We start from the raw sequence: 18422 nt of genomic DNA on the forward strand, positions 1-18422 counted from the left end.
CACATGGTTTCAGAGTTATGATGTTTTTAAGCATGAACCTTTAAAACCAAACTCCTCCCTCATTTTTGATTCAATCGAGGGGAAACTTCACAGATCTGTTCACCATGTCAGTCTACTAAAATGTCCTTTTGGAATTTGCGATAGGTCACGTGGTTTGGCAGATGTCGTTAATTCAACGAAAATTTTTTTTCAAATGGATATCTCTTGAATCGCTAGTACCTCAGACCTTGAGTTGGTAATTATATAATTCACACAGTGCAATACGTGCAGGCCACTCCACGTAGCGACCTTGCGGGCTTATCAACGAGGCGAGGCATAACACACATGTGTCTCAGCATACCTCAGATCAAGTTTGAAAACCAGCATCAACCATGCATAAATTTGCATATTCGATCATTTTTGACAAAGTTATGGCACTTTGAACTTTGGTCGGGGACATGTATTGCAGCGCAATGCTCAGAATGCTTGGTGAGAATGTTTCATTCTGATTTCTTCATTCTGGTATCCTTCCCCTGTGCCATTTTCTTTTATTAAATACACTTTGTCCCGGGGTGGATTCCACTTGTTCTGGCTGCTTCATTTGGCAGTTTAGCGTAGTCGCAGTGGAGTTGGTGTGTGGGTGAAACCGTGGAGAGTGAAGGGTGTTGTGAATGCATGGTGAATGATCAGTAATTGATGTTGTAAAACAAATGATCTTTTCACCATTTTATTTCATTGTAGTTTATCTTTTCACCATTTTATTTCATTGTAGTTTATCTTTTCACCATTTTATTTCATTGTAGTTTATCTTTTCACCATTTTATTTCATTGTAGTTTATCTTTTCACAATTTTATTCCATGCTGAATCTTCCAGTTTCACTCTCAGTTTTCTGTGTTCTTCCATTTCTCCGCAGCTTTACCAGCATCCAGATGATGAATCCCAGGAGAGCTCCACAACCCAGCAGCATTATTATGAATGAGATAAAGAGATGCAAAAAGCACTTGCGGAGACCTTAAGAACAAATACCGAGAAGAAACAAAGCAAATTAAGTATTTTCATTAATTACTCATTTTCTTATCAATCACATGTTGTTGTTAATATTGATATTGATCTGCCAGTCCAGGCTTTCTATCAAAATGGATCCCAACCAATAGCTCTCTCACTGCAGATCAAATGCACTTTGTCCTTCGGAGGGAACATTTGATGGATTATTGTCAAAATATTTGTTTCATTTCAGGCAATAAATTATTCAAGGCTTGGATTAATCTTACTATAATTCACCAAATGTCCGTCTGTCTGTCCGTTCCCAGATACCGCAAAAACAGCTGAACCAATCGCAACGATATTTTGGGTGGGTAATCCTGGAACCCCCTGGAATAAAATAGGCTATATTAGTTTTCCAATTTTTCCAATTTTCCAGTTTTTCCAAACACGATGGAATAATATTTACCGATATGAACAGTGATGTGGCTTTTGTTGAAATTCTACAAATACTGTTTAGATTTTTATGAGAATTATGAACCTGCCGCGAATGTGGAAGTGGACAGATGACGGCAATGCGCGGGTTTGATAATATCCAAATACAACCGTCATTCAATCGTAATGTTAAATTGTTAAACGTTAATCGTGTTAATCGTTTTGTTAAAGTATCAATTAATGATTGGAATTGAGTGAATACAATTACGATTTTGAATTCGTAATTGTGTTCACCCAACCGGACAGAACTTCACATCAGGATTTAAATATTTGTTTATGTCACAAATGTTGTGAAAAGTTAATTTTTTATATTAATGCTATTTAATTTGTGATTGGAGTTATGCTGTTTGGAATGAAAAAAAGAGATATAGAGTTCAAGTGAATAATGACGGAATGCCGTGATGGTTTCTACTTTCTAAACGTGAAATTCGTGGATCATCATATGCAGATTCGCCATTGACTGTGTATGGAACAAACGTACCTGTTTGTTTGCGAACGGGTATGTTTTTCATGGAAGTCGTTCACGAACTTGCTGTCCATGTCTGACGTGCGACTGAAGGTGCTTCAGGAATGTGGAATTTATTGGTTTCATGCTTTAGCATTTGCCGTTTCTGCATTGTCTGTTTGCCTCTGGCCTCCCACCCGTGCGTAGCACGGGTACCTCATTAGTGCTTGTAATTGAGCTTACATATTGATAATGGTTTTGAAACAATGTATAATACAATTCAAATGCTGCTAAGCTCTTCAAAGGCATCTCGATACAGACATTTTCACCATGAAAACTTTCAGAGGAGAGCAGGATGAGTTAGATGCTCGTGAGATGACTTAACTTGCTGAAGGACAACTAGCAGACAGTTCAAGATCTGAGGTGTGGACGCTATGTCGATAGAGCAGATAGACCATGATGCAAACACTTGCTAGCTCCAGTGAAGGCCTGCAGATCAGGCACTTCAGCAATATGGAGGACCTGTGCACATCGATTGTGATGTTCTACTGAAGAAGAGTCACCAAATTCTGATTATGATCAATGCTCCACTCAATAAGACCCCCACTCCACTGCCCTATTATACTCCCAATGAGGCCTACCATCCCATCCTTGAAATGTTTGGTCACGATCAATAAAATGGTTAATTTGATTACACTACCCCCTATTCCAACCCACCCTTAAATCTCAAATTATATTACAACCAAATAACTTCATTTTTTCCCCCATCAATAACCCCCCTCGGGGCCCACACTATCCCTTCCAAGTTTTGTGGTGTTCACTCAATTATTTATTTTTTCTACTTGGGCTAAAGCTCGTAATGTGCACTGACACACACACACACACACAAACAAACAAACAAACAAACACACCCACACACACACACACACACACACACACACATAAACACACACATACACAGAGACACACACACACACACAGACACACATATACACACATACACACACACACTCACACACACACACACACACACACACACACAAACACACACACACGCTGACGAGACAAACACTTAACACAGCCACTGAGCTTGGGGGATGTGCCGTCACTACCGTCACTTCCCGAGACACTCTGGGTACCAGTGACGTCATAACAATGGCGCCTGTTCTCTGTGGGAAATTTCCTCAAGCGGAATTTCCTCCTCTCCATGGATGCCAACCGATGGGGATTGTCCGTGCTCTGTCTTTTTCAAGCAAGGAAGCAGCAAGTACCATTTTAAAAGTCTTTGGTATAACTTGAACCAGTCCAAACTGGATGGGTGTTTCTCAGGAGACTCCTGTTTTGAGTTACAGAGAACCCTTTTTTTTTTACCATAAATCCCCTATGATGCAAGCCAGGTTTGGTAGCACTGCGTGCCACAGGGATATTTATCTACGTGTTAGAGATAAATATCCCTGACATAGATATTTATCTACCCCCTCCCCAAAATTCCACCCCTGCATAAAATTACCTCTCTATTTACCGTGCGCTCGCGAAGCGAAAGCAGGGTTAAGCATTCGGGTACGTACATGCATGCCTGCATTTTAAAAATTCATTTTCACGTCAACCGTTCGTCCGATTGACATGAAATTTTCACGATAGGAGGGCCTCCTTCCGTAGAATATTGTAGTGAATATTATGACGTCACATGTCACGTGGTACTGGCGCCATCTTGGAAAAACCAAAAATATTTGCACCTCTATATCTCAAAAACTGCTGCACAGAAATAATTGTGACAGGTCTCATTGGAAAGAACTCTCCAGGCGGAATAAAATATGTGAATGATGACGTCATAGGTGCCGCCTTTATGACGTCATAATTCGACAAATAAAAAACTTTATCCGATCAGGATTAAATTTCTTGAGCATCTTCTCGGTATAAATTGATGCGGAAATAAAATTATAATGACGTCGTAGGTCACGTGGTTCGGACGCCCTATTGTTTTGAGTGAAGAGCCTGAAAAACCACTACAATCCAATTTTCTCCAAATCGACTGAACAGATGGAGGCCAAACTTTGCAGGCAGGATCGCATACCCATGACGAACAAAAAGGCCAGAGAGCATGACATCATGCGTCACATGGTTTCGGAGTTATGACGTTTTTAAGCATAAACTTTTAAAACCTAGTTCCTCCCTCATTTTTGATCCTATCGAGGGGAAACTTCACAGATGTGTTCAGCATATCATTCCACTAAAACGTTCTTTTGGAATTTGCAATAGGTGACGTTGTTTGGCAGATATAAATAATTAAACGAAAATATTTTTAAAATTATAACTATTGAACCACTTCATTGATTGATGTGAAACTTTATATTATAGTGGAGGTAATGAAGTTTAACAAGTTTGCGAAATTTCAAGATGATTGGATGTATGGTCTGGAAGCTGGAAGTTGCTATTTTGTGAAGAAGAAGAGTCTTCTAGAGTGGGCATGGAATTAATTATCACACTGCACATGACACGCAGGCAAAGTATGGAGCGACCTCACAGGGTCATTTTGACCGGAAATAAAATTCTGATTTCAGATTTGTCAATCGCTGAGGTATATTAACACATGACCAAAACAGATTTGGTGAAATTCCGACGATTTTTGACAAAAATATAACATTTGTGTCTGCATTTCAGTAAAGTAAAGTGTATGATGTGTCAGCATTTTAAAAAATTGAAACGTGGCTCATTGTAAATAACTCCATATGGGGAATAGGTGTTGTTAACGATGATGTAATTGGTGCCATAATTATGACGTCATAATTCGACAGGGACAATGCTGAGTCTGATCAGTTTGAAATTTATTGAGCATGATCTATGCAACAATTATTTAGAGAATATAAATTGATGATGTCATCGCTCACGTGGTCTGGCAGCCATATTGAATCAAAAAAAAAAGAAACGTTCAAAAATAGAAGAGTTGGCTCACACCAAGTTGACTGCACAGGGTAAGTATTCTATGAATACCATCTAGTTTACTATCTTTTCAACCCCATTATGCATGCTAAATTTGATTGTGATGACTTAAGCGTTACAAATATTTACTTCCTCCACCCCCACTCCCACCCTGCCTATAAAAGGCTGGAGTTTCTCAATATAGTGTGTTGGGCCTTGTCTTGTTCCTCGTTCAAATGACCTCTCCAATGCACTGGAAAACCCTATCTTCCCTTTTTCAGATGACTTCCTATCGTGCCGTATAATACTCTCTATAATACCCTCTCCCAATGCGAGTGGACTACAGCTGCCTCACTCTCTTCTGATCTGACATTGAAATTGAGTGAAATGTCCTTCTATCCTGGAAATGTTGCTGTCTCACCCTGTTGCTCTGTAAGGATTGCGAAACTAACCGAACTGCCTATTTCCATGGGCCGGCATTAGAAGATGTTTAGTCTCTTGAAGATTTGTGCCTCACCATCAGCGATGACCTATGGGCCAACTACATAGTAAAGATGGCCGAAAAAGCGAGCAGCAAACTGGTCATCCTCCATCGATCCACATCTTTCCTTGGAAAATGAGAGCTATCACCGTTTACAAGGCCTTTGACAGTCTTCATGTAACAAAGGAGTTGAGGTGTTTCAGTGTTTCCTCCATTTTCTCTCTCTTTTCCTGTCCTGTTGTGCCAATTGTTGCCCCGCGAACACGCTGTCATTTTAACCTTGCTTTTGCATCAGCTTTTCTCTCTTCTGTACACAAAAACGAACCTTTATTTCCCCACCAATAATGTTTTTTGAGCAATGCACCAATGCAATGATCAGGCACATACGTCACTTGTCACACCCAAAATGGAGGTATGATCCAGCTGTACTCATCCTTTTTACAGTGATTAATTGCATCGGGATAATTTTTCAGGAGAGCGAGAAAACAACATCTGTCCAACCTCAAGATTGAACATTCAAAGTAATCTCCCTCCTCCAAAATCTGGTGGCAGGTTGTTAAGTCTGTCTGTGGAGTTGTTAGGGTTAGGGTTAGGTTAGGGAGTAGAAGCAAGCAGTTGAATACAAGCAAGCAGTTGAATACAAACAAGCAGTTGCATACAATTAAGCAGTTGAACACAAACAAGCAGTTGCATACAAGCAAGTAAGCGGATGCATACAAACATTTACGTGGATGCATACAAGCAAGCAGTTGCATACAAGCAAGCAGTTGCATACAAGCAAGCAGTTGAATACAAACAAGCAGTTGCATACAAGCAAGCAGTTGAATACAAACAAGCAGTTGCATACAAGCAAGCAGTTGCATACAAGCAAGCAGTTGAATACAAACAAGCAGTTGCATACAAGCAAGCAGTTGAATACAAACAAGCAGTTGCATACAAGCAAGCAGTTGCATACAAGCAAGCAGTTGAATACAAGCAAGCAGTTGCATACAAGCAAGTAGTTGCATACAAGCAAGCAGTTGCATACAAGCAAGCAGTTGCATGCAAACAAGCAGTTGCATACAAGCAAGCAGTTGCATACAAACAAGCAGTTGAATACAAACCAGCAGTTGCATACATGCAAGCAGTTGCATACAAGCAAGCAGTTGCATGCAAGCAAGCAGTTGCATACAAACAAGCAGTTGCACACAAACAAGTAAGTGGATGCATACAAGCAAGCGGTTGCATACAACAAGCAAGCAGTTGAATACAAGCAAGCGGTTGCACACAACAAATAAGTGGTTGCATAAAACAAGCAAGCGGTTGCATACAAGCAAGTGGTTGCATACAACAAGAGAGTGGTTGCATCCAAACAAGCGGTTGCATACAACAAATAAGCGGTTGCATAAAACAAGCAAGCGGTTGCATACAAGCATGTGGTTGCATACAACAAGTAAGCGGTTGCATACAAGCAAGTGGTTGCATACAACAAATAAGCGGTTGCATACAACAAGCAAGCGGTTGCATACAAGCAAGTGGTTGCATACAACAAATAAGCGGTTGCATACAACAAGCAAGCAGTTGCATACAAGCAAGCAGTTGCATACAAGCAAGCAGTTGCATACAAACAAGTAAGCGGATGCATACAAGCAAGCGGTTGCATACAACAAGCAAGCAGTTGAATACAAGCAAGCGGTTGCATACAACAATAAACTGGTTGCATAAAACAAGCAAGCGGTTGCATATAAGCAAGTGGTTGCATACAACAAGCAAGCGGTTGCATACAAGCAAGCGGTTGCATATAACAAATAAGCGGTTGCATAAAACAAGCAAGCGGTTGCATACAAGCAGGTGGTTGCATTCAACAAGCAAGCAGTTGCAGACAAGCAAGTGGTTGCATACAAAAATAAGTGGTTGCATACAAGCAAGTGGTTGCATACAACAAATAAGCGATTGCATAAAACAAGCAAGTGGTTGCATACAAGCAAGTGGTTGCATAAAACAAGCAAGCGGTTGCATACAAGCAAGTGGTTGCATACAACAAATAAGCGGTTGCATAAAGCAAGCAAGCGGTTGCATACAACAAGCAAGCGGTTGCATAAAACAAGCAAGCGGTTGCATACAAGCAAGTGGTTGCATAGAACAAGCAAGCGGTTGCATACAACAAATAAGCGGTTGCATAGAACAAGCAAGCGGTTGCATACAAGCAAGTGGTTGCATAGAACAAGCAAGCGGTTGCACACAACAAGTAAGCGGTTGCACACAACAAGTAAGCGGTTGCACACAACAAGTAAGCGGTTGCACACAACAAGTAAGCGGTTGCACACAACAAGTAAGCGGTTGCACACAACAAGTAAGCGGTTGCACACAACAAGCAAGCGGTTGCACACAACAAGCAAGCGGTTGCACACAACAAGCAAGCGGTTGCACACAACAAGTAAGCGGTTGCACACAACAAGTAAGCGGTTGCACACAACAAGTAAGTGGTTGCACACAACAAGTAAGCGGTTGCACACAACAAGTAAGTGGTTGCACACAACAAGCAAACGGTTGCACACAACAAGCAAACGGTTGCACACAACAAGTAAGCGGTTGCACACAACAAGTAAGCGGTTGCACACAACAAGTAAGCGGTTGCACACAACAAGTAAGCGGTTGCACACAACAAGTAAGCGGTTGCACACAACAAGTAAGCGGTTGCACACAACAAGTAAGCGGTTGCACACAACAAGTAAGCGGTTGCACACAACAAGTAAGCGGTTGCACACAACAAGCAAGCGGTTGCACACAACAAGCAAGTGGTTGCACACAACAAGCAAGTGGTTGCACACAACAAGTAAGCGGTTGCACACAACAAGCAAACGGTTGCACACAACAAGCAAGCGGTTGCACACAACAAGTAAGCGGTTGCACACAACAAGCAAACGGTTGCACACAACAAGTAAACGGTTGCACACAACAAGTAAGCGGTTGCACACAACAAGTAAGCGGTTGCATGGGCTGAGATACAAATGAATGCAGCGGTTGCTTACTCTCAGATGAACTTGGTTTGCTGCTTGTAGGAGTTGGCATGGAGGAAACATCTGTAGGAAACATTTTCTAACCAATAAATACAATGGAGGTTCGGATAACCACAGTAACAACGAAAAGGGCACTCGGTCGAGCGCATACCTCCACCAGGTGGAACAGTTTACATCTTGTATCCCACTGATAGGCCGAATCTGGATTCGGACCTGAACCAAAATCTAATCGGCTTGTTATTGTCACCTGACCAACTCATCCACCAAGTTTATTCATAACTCGTCCTTAACTTTTTTAAATATCATGTTATTTATCACTTTTCGCCCGATCTCCCAATGGTGAAGAATCACTTCAGAAATTAAATAATTCTCGTATCCGAATCCATATTCAGATCTTCACCACAATCGAATCGATTCGGTCTTGTCACACACACAACCTCTCCACCAAGTTTCATCCGAATACATCCTCAACTTTTTGAGATATTGTGCTACATGTCGGTTTTAGCCGCATCTCTCAATGGTGAAGAATCATTTTTATAAATTATCGTAGCCGGATCCGGAACCTCACCAAAATCTAATCATTTCGTCTTTACCACATACACAATATATCTGCGAAATTTCCTCTGAATCCGTCCACAACTTTTTGAGATATCTTGCTCACAGACAGACAGACAGGGTGAAAACATAACCTGCATCCACCTTCGGTGCGGAGGTGACAATTGTGAATGTTCGAGTAATGTGGGCAAGATGTCACCTCCTGCATGTATATAACCTCGTCCGTCATTTCGTTCAGTTTACCCTGTCACTTATCCTCCTTATCTTCCTTATCCTCCTCCTTATCCTTATCCTCCTCCTTATCCTTCTTAAAGCCTCCTTATCCTCCTCATCCTCCTTATCTTCCTTATCCTCCTTATCCTCCTCCTTACCCTCCTTATCCTCCTTACCCTCCTTATCCTCCTTATCCTCCTCATCACACTACTATCTTTACACCTTCACAAACTTCCCTCAATCCCCTCATCCACACACTTCTCTCACTACCTTTTCTACCATTTCAGCTACTTCCCTCGTGTCGTTCGCCCAATCACCTCCATCCCTTTACAGACTTCACACTCCACACTTCCTCCTTTACCAATTTCATCTCATCCCCCATACATTTTCACCAACTTCCTCCCTCATGCGCTTCTCCCTCTATCTATTTGTCCACTCCTCTGTCTACCTGTTCACTCATTCCCACAAATTCATTCACTCATCCATCACATCACTCGTCTTCTTCAAATTTAAATCGATTTCATCACATCTTGTTCACAGTTATCAAGTTAGAACTGAAATAACCTGTTTAATCAAACCAGGTACTATTTGTTACCTTCATAGTTGTTTTTATTGAACGAATCCACATCCCAGGTAAACCCCACATAACTTACCAACCACCTCCAGCCTGGTTCCTCCACCACAATCTCCATATGATCCTTGACTTGTTCTGATCATGATAACACAGAAATAATCTCCAGAGTCGTTCACGTTGAGCTGGAAAATCCCCAGAGTGAATCTTCTTCTTCTCAGTTTCGAATGTTCTTGTATTTCATGAACAGTTTGATTCGCACGGTTAATGTATTCCTCTGGTGCAGATTTTCCAAAGAAAACTGCTTTCCCTGTGAAGCTGTTGGGACAGTGTTTGTACCAGGACACGATGGGATTATCTGTAATGTACACCTTGTGTTTATATGTGTAAATGCTCTTCATGGAGACGTCACAGTGGAACTCGGCCTGTCCGTTCACATTGGCAGTGGTTGTGGTTATTGGTTGGGACATTGAGAGATTGGCAGATGATGGTGGTGGCCTCTGCATGCAACCACATTGGTCATCATCCAGGGTCTCTGGGGTTGGTGTGGGTCGGGGATGAAGTTAAAATATTATTATATATTTATTCTTCATTAAATTCATTATTTCTATGCGCAATTTAATAAATGTGATGTCATTAACACAACCTTGATGATAAATTATACTTTTTGTGCTGTTAATGTTCAAGTCGAGGATATTTTGTGTTTTAAATGTATTGTGAAATTGTTCAGAAAGACAATCGTGTGTTCCTGAAAAGGGGGTAAATAAAATTATTTACCAACCAATTGGAGGCAGGGAGCGGGGAGGTAGCAGGGGAAGGGGTAAGGGGTGATGAGGGTGGTGGGGCAGGGAGTGTGAGGGGAGGGTGATGAACGTGGTGGGGACAGGGGGTGTGGGAGGGTGATGAACGTGGTGGGGACAGGGGGTGAGGGAGGGTGATGAACGTGGTGGGGGCAGGGGGGTTTTGGAGGGTGATGAACGTGGTGGGGACAGGGGGTGTGGGAGGGTGATGAACGTGGTGGGGACAGGGGGTAGGTGTGGGAGGGTGATGAACGTGGTGGGGGCAGGGAGTGTGAGGGGAGGGTGATGAACGTGGTGGGGACAGAGGGTGTGGGAGGGTGATGAACGTGGTGGGGACAGGGGGTGTGGGAGGGTGATGAACGGTGAAGGGGACAGGAGGTGGGGGCAGAGATTGAGGCAGGGTGAAGAAAGTGGGGGGGGGGGGGGGGTTGGGTTGTGATGAGTCGGAGCTCCTTTGAATGACCAGACGAATGAATCAGTTCACTATAGACTAATTAATGCAGGATCTCTCATCTATCTATAATTCCAGTAATCTCTGTACGTCTGTACGTTTGTTTGTTTGTCTGTGACCGCTGTTTCTCGACAACTACCGGTCCGATATACTTGAAACTTGCCAGGTATATTGCTGGGGACCCGAGGATGTGCCTTTTCAAGGTTTCATATTAATCGGACAATTACTTACCGAGCTATGTCCAAAAAACGATTCAACCAATCAGAGAGCAGCGAACGATCGCGTGTGCCGAACGTGGAGGACACACTCTGCCTCGGATGGCACATTTGAGAGCGTATTCATTTATTTCACGTTTGCAAACTATGTTGGCGTTAAACTATGTTTTAAAACTAATAAAAACGAATTTGCGATTCATTCGCTTTCCTGCGCGTTTGTGCACGCGATGGCGATTTCTTTACCAAACTCCGGAAGCCGTTCGCTTTGGACCAAACCATTGCATGTAAATAGAGGGGGGGGATTGTCACCGTACTCGCAAGCCGTTCGCTTTGGACCAAACCATTTCATGTAAATAGAGGGGGGGGATATAATTTTAGATATAGATATAGTACGGGCAATGCCCTAGTCTATCTATAATTCCAGTAATCTCTGTTTGTACGTTTGTCTGTGACCGCTGTTTCTCGACAACCACGGGTCCGATATACTTTTAACTTGCCAGGTATATTGCTGGGGACCCGAGGATGTGCCTTTTCAAGGTTTCATATTAATCGGACAATTACTTACCGAGCTATGTCCAAAAAACGATTCAACCAATCAGAGAGCAGCGAACTATCGCGTGTGCCGAACGTGGAGGACACACTCTGCCTCGGATGGCACATTTGAGAGCGTATTCATTTATTTCACGTTTGCAAACTATGTTGGCGTTAAACTATGTTTTGAAACTAATAAAAACGAATTTGCGATTCATTCGCTTTCCTGCGCGTTTGTGCACGCGATGGCGATTTCTTTACCAAACTCCGGAAGCCGTTCGCTTTGGACCAAACCATTTCATGTAAATAGAGGGGGGGGGGGTATAATTTTAGATATAGATATAGTACGGGCAATGCCCTAGTATTTTAAATGTAAGGACATTACGGAGGCTTGTGGAGAGGTTCAAACTTGGTTATCACAGTCCATTCAATGTACATGAAAATAACGATAACTAAAAGTCATTTTTCCTTTGTTGAAGCTCCATCTCTCTTTTGTGCTGACAAAGGATAAACATCAGCAAAGGATAAACATCAGCTCTCCTTGCTTCCCAAGGTGGTGGCATATAGTTCAATGCAGGTGGTGCTGATTCCATCAATTGTTCTACCTGTCCACCATGGCATTCATGACCAAGACAAGTTCTTTGTTGTACTTTTCATTCTACTTTGAGCAAATAAAAAATTTACCAAACAATTTCTGGTCATCCCAATTTGTTTATTTTTCATTGTACAAGACTATAAGTTATGAGTCTGGTCTCACATAGAAGAAAAAATAATTAAATAAGGATGGTTGTTGGGTTAAAAATGAAATAATTTAATGAAACTTTCATGGAAAAAAGTCAAAAATGTTTCTTTAATTTCCTCAATGTCTGTTGCAATAACAACTTAGGATATGGAATTATGAATTACCTTGAGTAGTAATATCTGAGTTGAAGGTAATGGGGCCCTTAATACGATGGTTCTTACCTGTAGGTCGGAAAGTAAAAACGAGCACGAGAAGCAGGTAGATGTCTCCAGCGAAGGAATTCATGACTGTTTCATCCACAACTGTCACTCGGAATGAAACTCACTCTGGGAAAGTGAAATACTGCACAGGGAAGTATCGAAGAGTTTTGTTGGAATGAAGAGAGAATGAAGGACTAATGAATGGTTCAATGAATGATTGAATGAGAGATTGAATGATGTGGTCGACACAGGAGTTCTTGCATGTTAGTCTGTGTGTGGACAGTGAGCTGAGTCACCACGACAGAGGAAGAGGAAAATGATATTCATCACAGGGAAACAAATGGACGATGACAAACAGTGAAGAATAGATGGTTTGAGGAAGTTTGATGGTTTTGTAAATGGTAAGATGGCGTGTGACGTGGCTTGCCTTGACATGTACAGTTTTTGTCTCCCACCCCTCTGACAAGGTCCAGGTCTTGGCTATGGAGATGAAAATTAGCTCTGTCCAACCCACCCATCATCTGTCCATGTAATTTTGTGCACACTGTATTTGAAAAACCAATTTGTATCAGGATGTCGGTAGACTTCCTATGTGGGCATGTCATGTGCACTCCATATTTATAATAAACTAGCAGAAGTACCCGGCGTTGCCAGGTGGGGGAGGGGAGGGGAACGGGGAGGAGGAGGGGAGGGGAGGGGGAGGACTGGGGAGGGGAGGGGAGGGAGCAGTCAGAAGTGGAGGCTCTTTTACGGATAATTTATATCTCAAAGGGGAGGGGAGGGGGAGGAAGTGGAGGGGAGGGGGAGGGGAAGGGGGGGGAGCAGTCAGAAGTGGAGGCTCTTTTACGGATAATTTATATCTTAAAGGGGAGGGTAGGGGGAGGAAGGGGAGGGGGGGGGAAAGGAGAGAGGAGGGGGGTAAGGGGAGGGGAAAGGGAAAGAAGAGGGGGGGAAGGGGAGGAGGAGTTTGAAGGTGAGGGGGTAAGGAGGGGGAAGGGTGGGGAGAGGGGGAAGGGGAGCAGTCAGAAGTGGAAGCTCTTTTACAGAGAATTTATGTCTTAAAAGGGAGGGGAGCTTGTCACGGAGATGTCTTGCCTCGCCCTCCCCATGTGAACAAAGCATGCCTCCAATGAAGGATGCTTTAATTCAGCACACTAGGCGGGCCTCGTACCAAGCTGCGGTTTTTCGGCGCTCACTGCAACAAATGATCAATCCCCCGTCCCCTGATAGTCACGGATGAACATTATTAAACGATGAACTCTCCATCAAATAGATGACGAAGCCCTCAGCTCCAGAGAGTATTCTCGAAATAATAAGCTACAAATGTCTGAAAACTCGTTGCGAAGGTATGCTATGCTCCTCTCGTAAGTCAGGTTTGTCTTGCACCGATTTATGTTGTTGTAAGAATTGCATGAACTCCACTGAGACTATCACACAACAGCGCTTACAAGGGGATGGAGGTGTGGACATCGACAAGGATGAATATCTTGATGAACAAGCATTCTGAGTATTGCGCTGCAATACATGTCACCTACCAAAGTTCAAAGTGCCATAACTTTGTCAAAAATGATCGAATATGCAAATTTATGCACGGTTGATGCTGGTTTTCAAACTTGATCTGAGGTATGCTGAGACACATGTGTGTCACGCCTCGCCTCGTTGATAGGCCCGCAAGGATCGCTCCGTGGAGCAGCCTGCACGTATTGCACTGTGTGAATGAATGAATGAATGATCGTTTTAAGGCCATTTTCCCCGCTAGAGCGGGGGTTGGCCTTGCGAGCCCCATGACAATCATGATTCCCTGTTTGAGGCAATGTTTTTATGGCCGGATGCCCTTCCTGACGCCAACCCTTGGCCACACTCTTACAATGCACAGGGATATGGTGTACCTATTCTAAATTGGGGTACACACCGTGATCATTCATCCCAGCAAGCTGGTACTCAATTTGCTGACCTCGTTAGGATGAAAGGCTGAGTCAACCCCCCTGGCGTTAATTCAGCAATCGACCGGGATTCGAACCCAGGATCCTAGAATCCCAAGCCGGCACCCTAACCGCTAAGCCAACGCCAGGCTCTGTGTGAATTATATAATTACCAACTCATGGTCTGAGGTACTAGCGATTCAAGAGATATCCTTTAAAAAAAAAACATTTTCCTTTAATTAACGACACCTGCCAAACCATGTCACCTATCGCAAATTCCAAAAGGACATTTTAGTAGACTGACATGCTGAACAGATGTGTAAAGTTTCCCCTCGATTGGATCAAAAATGAGGGAGGAGCTCGGTTTTAAAGGTTCATGCTTAAAAACGTCATAACTCTGAAACCATGTGACGCATGACGTCATGCTCGGTGACCTTTTTGTTCGTCATGGGTATGCGATTCTGCCTGCAAAGTTTGGCGTCGATCTGTTCAGTCGTTGCAGAGAAAAAGGGGTTTTCGTGTTTTCACGAAAAACAATATGGCAGCTGAACCGCGCGACCTGTTACGTCATAATTACCATTAAAATATTCTACAGACCGATTCTCTCATATGGTGAAAAATTGATCTCAATCGGTCCTATTATTGCGGAGAAAATCTTTTTTAAAGGAAATTTAAACTTAAAATGGCACTGAGTTAAGGAGCATCAGAATTATCAGAATTCCCAAAGTTCAAAGTGCCATAACTTTGTCAAAAATGATCGAAACGTCGTGAAGTTCGAACTTGATCTGTAACTTATCATAAGGAAACCATGTGCCAAGTTTGAAATCATTAGCATTCAGCGTTTAGAAAAAAAAAGTCCGGAAAACTGTTCTTTGCGTGACGGACTGACGGACTGACGGACGGACGGACGGCGTGCAAACCTATAGTCCCCTCCGCTGTACACCGGTAGGGGACTAATAACTGTTGGGGTGGAATGGGGGTGGAATGTTTTGCCTATGGATTGAATGAGACGGGAAAGCGCACTGACCAAATTTGTCATGTAATATCTAAGTTCTAAGTTTATGTTCTAAGTTTATGGCAATTTCCATTCACTTTGTAATGTTTTGACGTAAATAATGCTACTTGAGCCCGTGTACGTTCAGAATTTTCGCATACATCGAAGCCTGTATCTTTGCGTATTGACACGATGGTGAATAAACTATCATGCGATTTACTTCAGGTGTGTGCCTTATTATTTGTCCCCTACCGGTGTACACCGGAGGGGACTATAGGTTTGCACGCCGTCCTTCCGTCCGTCAGTCCGTCAGTCTGTCAGTCTGTCAGTCCGTCAGTCCGTCACGCAAAGAACAGTTTTCCGGACTTTTTTTTCTAAACTCTGAATGCTAATGATTTCAAACTTGGCACATGGTTTCCTCATGATAAGATACAGATCAAGTTCGAACTTCACGACGTTTCGATCATTTTTGACAAAGTTATGGTACTTTGAACTTTGGGAATTCTGATAATTCTGATGATCCTTAACTCAGTGCCATTTTAAGTTTTAATTTCCTTTAAAAAAGATTTTCTCTGCAATGATAGGACCGATTGAGATCAAATTTTCACCGTAGGGGGGACTCGGTCTGTATAATATTTTAATGGTAATTATGACGTCACAGGTCACGTGGTTCGGTCGCCATATTGTTTTTCGTGAAAACACAAAAACCCAACGGCTGAACAGATCGAGGCCAACCTTTGCAGGCAGAATTGCATACCCATGACGAACAAAAAAGTCAACGACCATGACGTCATGCGTCACATGGTTTCAGAGTTATGACGTTTTTAAGCATGAACCTTTAAAACCGAGCTCCTCCCTCATTTTTGATCAAATCGAGGGGAAACATCACAGATCTGTTCAGCATGTCAGTCTACTAAAATGCCCTTTTGGAATTTGTGATAGGCCATGTGGTTTGGCAGATATCGTTAATTAAACGAAAATATTTTTTTTTAATGGATATCTCTTGAATCGCTTGTACCTCGGACCGTGAGTTGGTAATTATATAATTCATGCAGTGCAATACGTACAGGCCGCTCCACAGAGCGACCTTGCGGGCTTATCAACGAGGCGAGGGATGACACACATGTGTCTCAGCATACCTCAGATCAAGTTTGAAAACCAGCATCAACTGTGCATAAATTTGCATATTCGATCATTTTTGACAAAGTTATGGCACTTTTAACTTTGGTAGGGGACATGTATTGCAGCGCAATACTCAGAATGCTTGTTATCTATGGATTGATACTTATTGTATCAATGGATTATCATGTGTTCATCGGATTCATACCGCCGACCATAATACCAAGCTTCCCTACTCTACATTCACTATGCTATCCCTGGTCATCATGTTGTCCCCATATGCATCTGGAGACATTTTTAGAGTCGCCCCCTTCATCTGTTGTTTTCCAGACAACCACGAAACGTCGTTAATAAGCAGTATCCCTTCCATATGCCAAGCTTACCCATTTTCGAGAGGATATCTCTGATGGTTTCGAAAATATTTTAGGTTAATTTCAGAGAAATTCATTGAATTTTACAGTAGGTACGTACGACAAAAGTACATTTTTTACATATCCACTGTATGATGTGTCCATAAGTAAAAGCCTTCAAAACTGACAGGGCCACAGAACCATGGGAGGTCTGTGCCTAGCATAAATTCCTAGGCTGAATTATATGTACTGACGGAGATACCACGCCACAAAGTCGGCACCGTAGCTAAAAATCCTCCTTTTTGACTCTACATGACCTAGTTTGACGTGGTCGTTCACGGAAACTGGCAGGATTTCAGAGTTAAACTTTTAATACAAGGTCAGGCATGTTGTATACAATAAAACAATGCATAGAAATCGTAGTCCCACGAGTTCGGAACGAAACTCATTTTTTGGCACTATTTCAGGCCTCAGCTTGAGGCCTATATACCATCTCCAGGCGCTGCATAACGTCACTGCCGGCCCCGAAGGGGGCACGGCAATTACGCGCGCTGAAAAGGAGTACTCAGTTTTCACTCCGGTTGTTTGTTTGTTTTCTTGTTTGTTTTCTTGTTTGTTTGTTTGTTTGTTTGTCCGGGTGATATTTCAGCCATCCTTTGAGCTCGGAAACTGAAATTTGGGCACAATATTGAGCAAGTACTTTGTCAAAAACATTATTTTTTGTTTTTTAATTAATCAATTAATTGATTAGTTACTTAATTATTATCGATTACTTAAGTACTTCTTGTACACCGCTCCTTTCCTATGCCATCTGCAGGCACTGCGTAACGTCATTGCTGGGACCAAAGGTGGCTCGGCAATGACACACGCAGAAAGGGAGTACTCAGTTTTCACTCTGGTTGTTTGTTGAACACCGCTCCTTTCCTATGCCATCTCCAGGCACTGCATAACGCTATTTCCAGGCACCGAAGGGGGCTCGGCAATGACACACGCTGAAAGGGAGGACTCAGTTTTCACTCTGGTTGTTTGTTTGTTGTACACCGCTCCTTTCCTATGCCATCTCCAGGTGCTGCATAACGTCAGTGCCGGGCACCGAAGGGGGCTTGGCAAAGACGCATGCTGAAAGGGAGTACTCAGTTTTCACTCTGGTTGTTTGTTTTCTTGCTTTCTTGCTTTCTTTCTTGGTTGTTTGTTTGTCTGGGCGATATCTAAGTCATCCTTTGAGCTAGGAAGCTGAAATTTCGGCACAATAGTGAGCAAGTACTTTGTCAACAACTGTATTTTTAAGTTTTTTGTTTAATCAATTAATTGATTAGTTATTTAATTATTAGCGATTAATTAAGTACTTCTACATTTCCTTTCTCTTATAGGCATTATCTCAGGCACCTTTTGAGTTGGGAAGATGATATTTGGACATGCCAATGACCAAGTGATTTGGCTGTAAAGTCAGACAAGAAAA

The 18422-nt window shown here is 42.5% G+C and overlaps 1 protein-coding gene across 1 annotated transcript; it reads right to left on the reverse strand.

The window, feature by feature from the left end:
• Positions 1–690: 690 nt before the first annotated feature.
• Positions 691–12872, reverse strand: LOC137415174 (uncharacterized). The gene is made up of 4 exons (XM_078771198.1): positions 12600–12872; positions 9722–10174; positions 8313–8363; positions 691–991 (listed from the first exon to the last, which is right to left on the reverse strand). The coding sequence occupies exons 1-4, from the start codon at positions 12661–12663 to the stop codon at positions 831–833; spliced, it is 729 nt and encodes a 242-aa protein (XP_078627324.1). The 5' UTR covers positions 12664–12872; the 3' UTR covers positions 691–830.
• Positions 12873–18422: the final 5550 nt, after the last annotated feature.

Source organism: Myxine glutinosa, chromosome 1, assembly GCF_964187855.1.
Source record: "Myxine glutinosa chromosome 1, kmMyxGlut1.1, whole genome shotgun sequence".
Lineage (NCBI taxonomy): Eukaryota > Metazoa > Chordata > Myxini > Myxiniformes > Myxinidae > Myxine > Myxine glutinosa.